This window comes from Crinia signifera, chromosome 3, assembly GCF_055691185.1.
Source record: "Crinia signifera chromosome 3, ASM5569118v1, whole genome shotgun sequence".
In the NCBI taxonomy this organism is placed as follows: Eukaryota; Metazoa; Chordata; class Amphibia; order Anura; family Myobatrachidae; genus Crinia; species Crinia signifera.
The window spans coordinates 278,312,667-278,325,399 of record NC_139219.1 but is presented as its reverse complement, the minus strand read 5'-3'; the positions used below and the strand labels follow the sequence as shown (position 1 = coordinate 278,325,399).

Sequence of the window (12,733 nt, the reverse complement as noted above, 5' to 3'; positions counted from 1 at the left end):
GCTGGGGGGGGGGGGGGCAATGGACAGCAAGCACTCCCCTGCCTTTCCCTGCACTGGAGCTGAGCGGTGAGAGATCCAGCGGGCAACAGCGCTTGCCAGCGCCTCCTGCCCCCCCGAGCGTGTGTGAACGGGTAACAGCGCTTGCCTGCACCTCCTGTCTCTGCCCACCCAGCGCATTTGAGGCTGAGCCTGAGTGGGTGAGAGACCTGTTGGGGGAACTGCAGCACTTGCTGGGGGAACTGCAGCACTTGCCGAGAACACCCCCCCCCCCCCTCTAGCGCATGTAAGGAGTACACCAAGCGAGGAGCAGCAGCTGCCTGCAACTCCTGTCCAGTGCATGTGAGATGGGGAGACCCAGCGTGGAGCAGCATTTGCCGGCGCCTCCTGTCTCCCCCCAGCGCGTGTGAAGGAGAGACCAAGCAGGGAGCAGGCTGCCTGCACCTCCTGTGTCTGGTCTCCACCCACCTAGTGCATGTGAGCGGGAGAGAGACCAAGCGCGGGAGTACAGCACTTGCTGGGGGTCTCTGCCCCCCTTTCCCCCTCCAGCGGGAGACCTGGATCCATTGTATGAAGGTGAGTATTCATGCTTGGTGAGTGGTGATGTCCTGTCCCTATTGTCCTGTGCTTCTTCCCCTCCTATCTTTATTGTCCTATCCCTATTGTCATCTCAATTGTCCTGTACTGTCCCTATTGTTCTTTGCTTATGAATAATGTCCTGTCCTGTCTCTCTTGTCTTGTTTCTATTGTCCTGAGTTTATGCCTAATGTCCTGTCCTGTCTCTTTTGTGCTGTGCCTATTGTCCTGTACTTATGCCTAATATGCCTTCTACTGTATCCCCCTTTGCTATTTTGACCTCCACCCCCCCACCGCCCTCATTTTGGTTAAGGGCTAGGGGGCCCTTTCAAAATTTTGCTATGGGACCCACAAAGGTGTATTTACACCCCTGGACAAGGCCCTAGACCAGGGGTTCCCAAACTTTTTTGAATCACGGCACCCTAGAGCATCAAAATGTTTTCAAGGCACCTCTAGGCCAAATGTGTCTTATTGAGAAATTCAGTAAAAAAATATAAAAGTAAGTACATTGTGTTTATATGTCACAGTTATGTGGTGAGGGAGAGGATTTGCTCCTGTTTATCAACATATGTTATGATTGGCAGCCACTTGCACTGCTTTTGCCTGTTACATTGCACATAACTAATATGAATTGATCCTGGTCCACCAACCCAAGGCACCCCTGTAAGTGTCCTGAGGCACCTCAGGGTGCCTAGGCACACAGTTTGGGAACCACTGCCCTAGACTAACCTTTCTTATTGATAAATCTATAGTATTTCTTACCAATAACGAAGCAGGGCACCGTAATTTCATTTAGACTATAAAGTGCATTTGTATGAAACATTACTGTATATAGTCATTATACTGTTACATACCTGTGTGATGGTATTTAAGCTGTGCTGTAATGATTCACACTCTTTTCGGAACCCTTCCAGCTCTTCCCAGGTGTCACACCCTTCATTCTCCTGCAATAAAAGCCACATATATACAATTAAACAGAGCTTTCGGGACTGTAATGTTTTGTACCTACTGTACTTAATAATGAACCTCAGCTGTAACATACATATTTATTTTTTATCAGTTTCTTTAGCACACACATATTCCGCAGCGCTTTACAGAGAGTAGTTGAACATTCACATCATTCCCTGCCCCAGTGGAGCTTACAATCTATATTCCCTACCACATGAGTAGGGAATGCACACACACACACACACACACACACACACACACACACACACACAGCCATTCTAGGGTTCATTTTTTTGTTGAAAGACAATTAATCTACCAGTATATTTTTTGATTGTGGGAGGAAACCGGAGTACCCGGAGTAAACCCATGGGTACTTATGTATTATCTGGGCTCCCATGTTAAATGCACCCCATTTTTTCATACCCCTACTATCCAACTACGCATGGAGTTGATTTTATATAGTGTGGCGAGCGCAGCGAGCCACCATGCCCGAAGCGTGGCGAGCGCAACGTGCCCCGCGGTCTCATAAGAAAAACGGGAGCCCAGATATTACATAAGTACCAACCCATGCAAACACAGGGAGAATATAACAACTCCACACAGTTAGGGCCATGGTAGGTATCGAACCCATGACCTCATCGCTGTGAGGCAGTAATGCTAACCATTACACCATCCGTGCTGCATCATATTATACATATGATATCTTTATACTATAGCTTAACTGATAACTATGGAGTAAATGAATCAAGCTTTAAAGCTGGGTACACAGTAGATGATGTGTTTACCAAGCAGATCTGATGGGCAGTGGCAGGCTGGGCAGGGGAGCAAGGTGCCACCTGCCCCCCAGGCCACTGCAATTATGCTGCAATAGGGCTGCCTGTGAGCTGTGTATGTGCATATTGCTGACAGCCGAGAAGTCTCCTGTGCCTGTCTCCCGGCTGTCAGCCTGGTTGCTGCACAGTGCACACTGCTGTGTCCCACTCAGTAAACAGCATTCAGACGGGCCACCATAAGTGGGATACAGAATTTGATGGAGGCCAGATTATTAGTCTGCCTACCCTGGGAAGGCCCTAATCAGACAGACTCCCCCCCTCAAGCCCCCCTAGTAGTTTATCTTTCCTTTCCTCCTGTGCTCTGCAGTCGCCCCGCCCACAAATCTCTTCCTCTCAAAGTTCTTTCTCCCTGCGGCTACTAGCACTGCACAGAGGAAGGCTGGGCTTGGCACTCAGCCTGCCAGCTGTGGAGCCAACACATAGGTACTCATTTCCTCTGCAGTATATTTTACTATATCCCTGTGCTCTGCGGTGTCTCTCTCTTCCTCCTTGCTTGTCCCTCGTGATGTCTCGCTTCCTCCCTCCCTGTCCACTTATGTGCCTCTCCCTCTCTTCTTGTCCACTGTGGTGTGTGTCCCTCTTCTTGTCCCCTGTGATGTGTGTGTGTGTGTCTCTCTCTCTCCCTGTTACCTGCAATGTCTCTCCACCCTCTAAGCCCCCCCCCCACCATGGAGCCACTGTGGGACGGAAGAGCCCAGTGTTTTATTTTTGAAAAATAACAAACCCCAACCTCGGGCCCCTTGCTTTATATATATATATATATATATATATATATATATATATATATATATATATATATATATATAGGCAGGTAATTAGAGGCAGGCACACCATTTGCAATGAAAAAAATAGTCTTTTATAAATCCAAAAAGAGGGATGAACAGTGAGGCATCAGACAAGGCAGTAATCCATACTTAACATCTCAGGGGTAGAGTGGATACATCACTGTAAGGCAGTCATACTCGACAGCTGTTTCGGCACATGAGTTGCCGTCGTCAGGAGTATGTTAGACTGGACCCCTGTGCGCATTTTTATAGCGTCACCAATAGTGTTTCATTAGTACTGACCAAGCTCACCTGTTAAAGAAAGATTAGCGCTACTCACCTGTTCCCCGTCAGTCCGGAGTGTCAGAACGCCGCTTCCGGTATAAACCAGAAAGCCGCGTCTGTCTCCATGACAGCAGGGGAACGCGTCACCGGAAGTGATGTATCGCAGCGTTCAGGAAGACCCGCTCACCACGTCCGTCACCATGGAGACGCAATGCCGTCTCACGCAAGGTCTGAAGGAAACCCTAACCAGACAATCTGTCTGACAGGGCCTCCACACACCAGGCGAGGCAGCAATCGGGTGATCTGATAACTTTCAGGGACCACTGTATAAGGGACCCACTGGCAGTGCCGATCTCCCAGATGGTGAGAGACACTTGTGATACAGAAAAGGGAGCGGTATACAGGGCAAACACTTGGTGCGCAAAATAGAATACGCACATAAAAGGTGTACAAAGAATCATGAGTATAGTAAATGGAACATGGAGAAAATAAAAAGTTACATCAACAATTAATTATATTACATGAAAAATATTACATGAAAAGGGTATTTAAGAAGAATTCATTCATAAAAAACAAGTTTGTGAATCCAAAAACTCTCTTTTTGGAGAAATAGTTTACCGCGGTCACCTCCCCTTCTCAAAGGGGGAACCTGGTCCAGTGGTAGGAAGCGAAAATCTTTGAAGGTATGTCCGTGGAGTGCAAAGTGTTTTGCAACAGGGGGCGTGCTGGAGTCGATGGTAACCATGGCTTTTTTAATGGATGAACGATGCATGGCTATACGTTCTTTTAGTGTCCGAATCGTCTTTCCAATGTATACCATGGGGCATGGACACACAATTGCATATACCACATAATGACTTTCACAGTCCAAATGATGGTCAATCTTGTAGCTGTCGTGGGTTAGAGGTTCAGTAAATTGGGCACCAGTTACGACGTATTGGCAATTGACGCACTTGGAACATTTAAAACTGCCTTTTTTCGCCGACAACCAAAAGTTCATCTTTATAGGCTGAATATCCGATTTTGCAATTATATCCTTGATGTTCCGGCTTTTTTTGTAGCAAAAAAGGGGGTTCTGACAGAAATACCCAATGGTCTCATAGGATTGCAAAATGTGCCAATGCCTCAAAAAAATTAGCTTTATCCTATTGGATGCAATAGAATAGGTGGAGACAAAAGTTAAGCGCTCTAAACTAGGCCTCCCTGTGTGCACTGCCAATAGATCATTCTGGGTCAAATTCATACATTTCTCAATGGCATCATCAATCTCTTGTTTAGGATATCCTCGTACAAGGAACCTATTACCCATATCACATAAGGCTGCATGCAATTGATCAACATTAGAGGTCACTCGCACACCTCGCATCAATTGTGAGAGTGGTAATCCACGCTTTAGAGGGCAAGGATGAAAACTCTCATTGTTTAACAACGTATTTTTATCTGTGGTTTTTCTAAACAACTGTGTGTTTAAAACGCCCTCGATATTAGTGACTGTTACATCTAGGAAACTTATGGTGCTTTCACTAAATGACATCGTGAATCTAATAGTAGTCTCCAACATATTTAAATAATCCACGAACTCAGTCAGAAGCTTGGCACCACCAGTCCAAATCAAATACAAATCATCGATGTATCGAACGTAAAAAAATATGTGACTAGAAAATAAACCGTTCGCCATGATATATTGATTTTCGTACATATGCATAAAAAGATTAGCATATGTAGGGGCCATGTTTGACCCCATAGCAGTGCCCTGCTGCTGTAAATAAAAAGAATTTTCAAAAAGAAAATAATTTTTTGTCAGAACAATTTCCATGAGTAATAATAAATTAACATTAGGGCCTGCATAATGAGGACTGGTGGTGACCAAGCTTCTGACTGCATCCAGAATGTATGTTTAATGTTTGTATACAAACTGGACACGTCTAAGGTGACCAGTAGGGCGGAGTCAGGTAGCATATTCAAATTCTTTAATTTCACAATAAAGTCTGTCGTGTCTCTCAAATAATAGTTAGTGTTTTGTACAATAGGCTGTAGCCAGAAATCGGCAAACTGGGAGAGTGGTTGGCAAAGCGACCCACAGGAAGACACTATGGGTCGCCCTGGTGGCTTAACAAGAGTTTTATGCACCTTAGGTAAGATATATATAATGGGGATCCTAGGGTGATTTTGCGTTAAAAAGTAAGCTGTCTGTTCATCAATCCAACATTCCCTAAACCAAAGTTAATAACAGCATCAATTTCTTTCTTATAAGTGTATGTTGGATCGTAGGCTAATTTCTTATAACAAGTAGTGTCATATATATATATATATATATATATATATATATATATATAGTGTTCGGTTGTGTGTCTGCGAAACACTGCCATCTGTTGGCAGCGAGTGAAACTACATCTCTTTCTCTCTCACGCATACACAAACACAGAGGCAATCACAAGGTAGCAGACTAGCTCAGATGTTTGAGGACACATCTGTATGTTCTCTTTGATCAAATAGGACTCTAAACATTTTTATTCTGGACGGTATCTGGTACTGTCCAGTCTTCATAAAAAATTTCCAACTTCATTGGAGAGGATTGTGAGGATGTGGTCAGTTGGTTGACTGTGCACTTATTCGATGGACCTGTTTTAAGATTGGAAACCTTTTGCGGGACATTTTACAAACATCAGTACCTCTGAGTCTATGGATGGCTCTATTAGGGCTCTGGGATTCAAGGTTTAATATTTCTACAAATAAATAAGTAAATGTATATAATTCAAGCTGGTAGATGATCATCGGGCAGATTTTAGAGGGATGCAGTGAATTTCCTGGCGGTCGGAATCCCGGCGTTCAGAATCCCGACGCTGGAATCCCAACCGCCGAAATTCCGAAACTTTCTCCCTCCATGGGTGTCCACGACACCCATAGAGGGAGAATAAATTAGGGATTTGGGCGGTCGGGATTCCAGCGTCGAGATTTTGAATGCTGGGATTCCAACCGCCGCGATTCCATACCGAATCCATTTTAGAAACCCTCTCTTCCACTTTTGCATGGTGCTAAAGTAACAATCTGGTTCATTGTTAATCTGGAGAAAATTACTGCCTCTCTCCATAGTAAGGTAGATAGGTTTAATCAGGTCTGGGAACATTGGTTCACTTTTTGTTAAGTGCATCTCCCTTTTTGACTATTTGTACCTTGTAGTATTATTTTCTATTGACATTCCATTATCCAAATTATTCCGAAAACCATACATTGCAGAAGTGAAAGAATTTTTTCATTTTTTTGATAAAATCACTACTGGGGACATCTGTAACAGCACTACTGAGGACATGATATGTAACTGGCACTACTAGGGACATGATATGTAACTGGCACTAAATACTGTATGTGCAAGAAAACAATTTCTTGGCATTTAAATTCAGTATCTAAGATAGTACACAAACTTTGTTTCATGTTTTGAAACCTTGTTTTATGCAAAAATAAAATATATTTGTGTGCATTTCATGTGTTTCATGTGTTTATACAACATAAATGCAAAATACCTCATTCAAGATACATCATTGAAATATAAAAATATTCTGAAATACGTAATAATCCGTTATCCAAAATTCTATATTAGAGTATATATACAGTATATATTATTCTAGAGTATTTTGGATAAGGGATACTGAACCTGTATTTCTTTTATTTTGTGATTTGTGATTTGTGGCCTACATCTTTTTTTCTTTCTCCTCTATTCTATTTTCCTTATTTTTCTTATATATTACAAAATAAGATGGTATTTATGAAAATTAGTTCATTCCAATTTTTTCAAATGGGATTGTATACCCTATGGCTTTTCTATAACAATTATTAGTTTTAAAACAAAATGGGTCCGATTCTGAGTCATAGGGGGATATTCAATCTCCGTCGAGCATCTCCCGTGGGGGAGATGCTCGACGGGCCCTATTCAATGCTGTCTTCCCCGACAGCATTGAACAGGGTTTCCTGTCAGAACGAGCCCGACATCTCTAGCTGTCGGGCTCGTTGTGCCGAGAACAGCCGGGAAGTGACGAGCTGCCGGCTGCAGCTCGTCACTTCCCGGCCGCAACTCGCGGCCGCGCCCCCTTCTCGCTGCTCGGCGGCCGGGACATTGAATCCCGACTGCCGAGCTCCAGGCGAGCTCACCGAGAACGGGACAGGGGCACGGCTGTCGCGCTAGCTCGACAGCCGTGCCCCTGACATTGAATACCCCCCTTAGCCATTTACAGACAATTTCTGTTTTACTAATTACTTTTATATTCAATGATGACAATCCACCAAAGTGTGCAGAAAATCTGTGCGAATGAAACTGGAAGCCCATCTTGCCCATTTACAACTGTAATCAACAGTATCTGCAATTGCACCAACCCCAAGCTAGGTTCAAAAGATCCAAAAGAAACATACGTCTTATCCCTTAATGCTGTGAACATGCATGGAATTTGCATTGATGGTCTATGACAGGATGGATGTGAAAATAACAGATTGTTACTGTAGGACAATTAAAAGGGATTCCTTACACTTACACAAGGAGTGGAAATTAAGCTCACTCTGGTGGTTAGGTATAACAACCAGTACTGGATTTAAGCGTAAGCCTGTTTGGTTACAATAGACATGAAAACTTGATTGCCCTACATAAGGCAACAACAATTTAATGATCTAGCCTCACAGAATTGTGTGCCTCATCTCAACAACCATGGGTTTCTCTAAGCAGCTTACTTGGTGAGAAAGTTATACAAAGACATCTAAATGCTTCCAGCTTGGAATTTACAAGCTCACAAGAGAATGGGTGTTTTGGGGAACTGCCAGAGGCAGAACTCTGGGAGGCAATGGAGTTATCTGCCGCCGGGCTCCTCCACTGAAGGGGGCACCTCTTCACCTCTGCCAGTTTAAATGCATTAATTGAAAGCCATCAAAATCACTTCTGTGGAGTTCTGAAATATATATATGTTTTCTCTCTCTCTCTGTATATACAGTATATACAGTATATAATGTACATTTCATAACAGATAACATTTATATTTTGATTAACGTTGTGTGTGTCTGTGTGTGGGGGGAGAGGGGGCACCAATATTCTTCTTGCCTCCGGGCAACTGGGACAAACTTATGCCACTGGGAACTGCTGAAGTCAAATCAAGGTCTGGTAGGTAACTGCTCATGGAGTCTTGTAGAAACCAAATAAATAGTGTATGGACCTTGTATGAATTTGCTTTATTCTAATACGGCCTACACACATGCCGATATTAAGGCATTTTCTAAGCGATTTTGCTTAGTTTTGCAAAGTCGCTTAGCAAATGCCCTCACATCGGTGTATGTGTGGGGGCTGTATCGGCAGCCGTGCGCGTCCCCGCGCGTCTTTATCGGTGGCCGAGATTGATGGACAGTGTCCATCAATCTCGGCATCGGCAGTGTTCTCCCACCGGAGAACACTGGCGCTGTCCGCTCGCTTAGCACACAGAGCTGACAGCTCGCTCTGTGTGTGGGCTGTCAGCTCTGTGTGCTAGGCGATAGCGGCGCAGCACAGCCCGACCTAGCATAGCTAGGTAGCCCTGCACACATCGGCATGTGTGTAGGGCCCATAAGATCCAAAATCCAGCACTTACTGTACATAAAAATGGTCTACATTAAACAGTTTGACGAAACTATACATATTGCCTTATAGCAAAAGTCAACGTACTATACGTCTGGTTGCCAAACAATAGGTAGATAAGGCAGAAGCTTAGTAGCAACAATTTTACTTTTATCTCATGAAAGCAACAATTTTACTTTTATCTTATGTAGCAACAATTTTACTTTTATCTCATGAAAGATATATTTGGAGAAAAATATACATCTGGACCTAAAGCAAATTGCTTTGGAGCTGTGCCAGTAGTAGAGGAGGAAGAAAGAATGGAATTAACTGAATAGTAACCATCCTAGAAGTAATATCTTAGAAAAAGTGAAGATAATCTGTTATATAGGGCTGATTCTGAGGTGCGAGTACAGCAAAAACAAGCGAGTAACTCTGCACCTGAACAAACAATGCTACAATGCAAGGGGCATACATTTATTTATTATGCAGCTAGGTTAAATACTGCCTTTATTTTTACATTACAATTTAAGGCCCCCATACACTAACTCGATTTGGCCCGATTTCATCTGTTCGTTGGAACGGGCTGAGAAATCGTCCCACAACGGGTCAGTGTGATGTCCCCACAGGTCCTGCATGCATCAGACCTGAGTCGGAGGTTGGACTGACATGCAGGTCCAACCTCCGACTTCAGACCTCCCTCCCGGAGGCGGGCCAGGTGGAGAACATTTGAACCTGCCACCCGGGAAGGTCCCAGGAGGTTCACGGGTTATCGCAGTAATGTATGCCCAGCTTCAGATTTCAGTTTGGTCACACTCTGCACATATAATATTGATATCAATAAAGGAAGTCTCCTTACTATGATCTGACAATATGAGGTATATTTCATATGGGATGTGCTACCACATGACAAATAAATAAACATCCATAGGGAAAGATTTGTCCTGGTGAGGTGCACCATGTAAAATTAAAAATGAACTTTTCTTGATACTTTAAAAAACTGTTAAAAGCTGCAAAGCACTAGGAAGAAAAGAAAAGATAAACATTTAAAAAAAAATGATGTTAAATGTTTTTTTTAAATAAAGATACATTTCTATTGTGCTTGCGTCTTATGCTCTGGATCCGGTTCAAATGATTAAATTATACTGTACCCACGTCTTCGATGTGTGTAGGATCACAATTTAGCATGAGTATTTTAAATATTGAACTTCTGGCTCAGTATAGTCTTAATTGGTCATATAGGAGTAAAACTGATTATAACTCCTCTTAATGATGAGTATGCAGTATCTTGTTGAGACAAGTCTGATAATTAAATCCCCCATTCCTTGTCACAGATATTATATTATCTAAATGTATCAATGTGTCAGCTATAGGAATATGGTCATAAGGGATCTATGATCAAGAAACATACAGTAGCTGTGTCTGAGGAAATATGATTATACCAATCTACCTGTCCAACAATATACTGTATATGTAGCTCTGACCCAATAGGAACTAGTTGATATAATTTCATGAGTCTGAGCACTGTTATTGGAATAATCAGTATCTTATCCTCCTATAGTCCTCATTCACATTCACTTTGGTTTATCATACATAAGTCACACTAGTATATCTCATGTCCTCACAAGAACAGAGACATGGTGTACAATCAGATTGTGAAGAGTAACATAAAAAGTATTCACAACATAAACTGATACAGGGCCCTGAAGAAGCAGACACTGCGAAGCGTGGCCAACTACCTAGCTGTTGCACAGCTGTTGCACTAATGCACCAGTGTATTAGGTTATATTTGATTACTTTTTGTCACAACTCGATTGGTTTGTGAATCCAGACTAGGTTCCAGACTTGACATTCTTTGACGATGTATGGTCTCCTTGGAGGTTATTCTGGTTGGTGCGTAATTTTCCGAATTCTTTCTGAGCGGTCCGCACGCTACGCTGTGCGGACATGGTACAAAGAAACGCCCACCGGTCCTCCGCATTCGGACGGACTCACACTTTAAGAAGAGGGCGTGTTTACGGACGACATCCAAACCTTGCGTGTGTGGTGGACACACACATATTCTGCACGGTCTTACCGCGTCAGAACGGACGGGAACATGGCCGTACGCACCGATGCAGTGTATTTCCCGAAAAACATGCTACTATCTTTTGATCCCCAAATGTGTGCTGTTATTGGTAAATGTAAAAGTGACATGTATATTTATATTAGTGAAAGCAAGTTCTGGCCATTGCTTGCAGTGTAAATGTGTGTAACAAATGCAGCCGTGCTTTCAGCATAGATTTGTGTGTTTAGTAATAGTCCATTTAAGCTGCAAGGTTTCCAATTGAAGCAATGAAAAGAGTGTAATTAATGAGTAATGAGTAGAGGAGTGGATTGTATTGTGTTCAGGTGACATTGGTTCAGGTGCGGGAGTACTAATTGGGCGATCCGAATGCCTAGCGCATGACCGCAAAAGAAATACTTGCTTATGGACACCACATATTTCTTGCCTTTTGGTTCGTTTGCAGTCGGTGTTCAGTCCGAATGCACGCCTACCAGAATTAGTGCACTCCCTCGTGTACGCCCATGTTTACGCCCAGTTTAGCCCACTTTGAATCTCCCGAGTGAATGCGGTGCACATTTCTGTACGGTATTAGTGAGAACAAGTACGGAGACCTTGCGTGGCACATGCGCATAGCGTTGCCTACGCATGCGCAGACAGCTAAACAAACGCCATCCGAAAGAATTCGGAAATTTACGCATCGACCAGAATAAGGCCCCTTATGCTTAGATGTGGCCAGACTAGCTTGTGTATTGGGCAGCCGATGGTGATGGATATGATCTGATATTGCGTCCTTGGACCATTAATGCAGCAGTAGGTGTGACGCTGCCAGCTGTATTACAATATTAGATATTATATATCGCAACTGTGATATTATATATCACAACTGTGATATTATATATTACAATTGCTTCTTTGTAAAAAGCAGCTATAACCAAATTTTTTCTTGCTTGGATCCCAAATCAGAATGGACTCCAGTATTTCAAATCCAACCATTAAGTACTTATAGGGACAAAAGATCAGAGCTTTGGAATCGCTTTAATAGCCCCCAGACATACATACTAATGAAAAGCTGGGGGTGGTTCTACAGGAGAGGATTGCTGACTACCAGAATGGATTGGAAGTAAGTACTGGTTGGCAAGGACCCCAATCTTTTACACCTGCCAAAGTAACTGTGAATGCTTTGATATAGTTCGCACCCTGCAGAGTTGGTGTAAACTCCTCATGTATATATAGAAGCATGCAGCATGAGCGGTGCCTATGCTGATATAGCACTTGTGAAAGGCCTGTTGTTTCTATATTTAGCAGTTTTCATGTTTGGATCCTTAGTATACCAGATTAGATGCCAGTATGCCAAACAGTCTGTTCTATCACTACATGCAGAATATGCTTATGCACTGGTGCAGAGATGAGGGAAGGGGGAGCATGGACTAATTACCCAGACCAAGGCTTGCTAAACCTGTTTAGGGAAAACTACCCATACAGTACCAGGGCCTGGCGTTGCTCTCTGCCCTGAGAATATGTTCCTCCACCTGCACACTGCTAGGCTGCATGATAATGGCTATTATAAATGCTCAACCCTATTAATCTTTCAAAGATATTTATTCCTTTTTGACATTCCTAAACAGTTGCAGTTGGTATTGCTATCATTTAAGCCAATGCTAACCAAACTCTCTTGAATTACAATGCTCTAGAGCACGGGTGTCAAACACAAGGCCCA

At 43.2% G+C, this 12,733-nt stretch overlaps 1 protein-coding gene across 2 annotated transcripts in view; it reads right to left on the bottom strand.

Moving 5' to 3' along the window:
- CROCC2 (ciliary rootlet coiled-coil, rootletin family member 2) overlaps positions 1–12,733 on the bottom strand; it is a 151,627-nt gene that overhangs the window by 75,959 nt on the left and 62,935 nt on the right. For both annotated transcript variants that reach the window (XM_083178176.1, XM_083178177.1), the window contains exon 11: positions 1,428–1,517. In XM_083178176.1, coding sequence (XP_083034302.1) covers positions 1,428–1,517 — 90 coding nt within the window. The remainder of the gene's footprint in view (positions 1–1,427; positions 1,518–12,733) is intronic.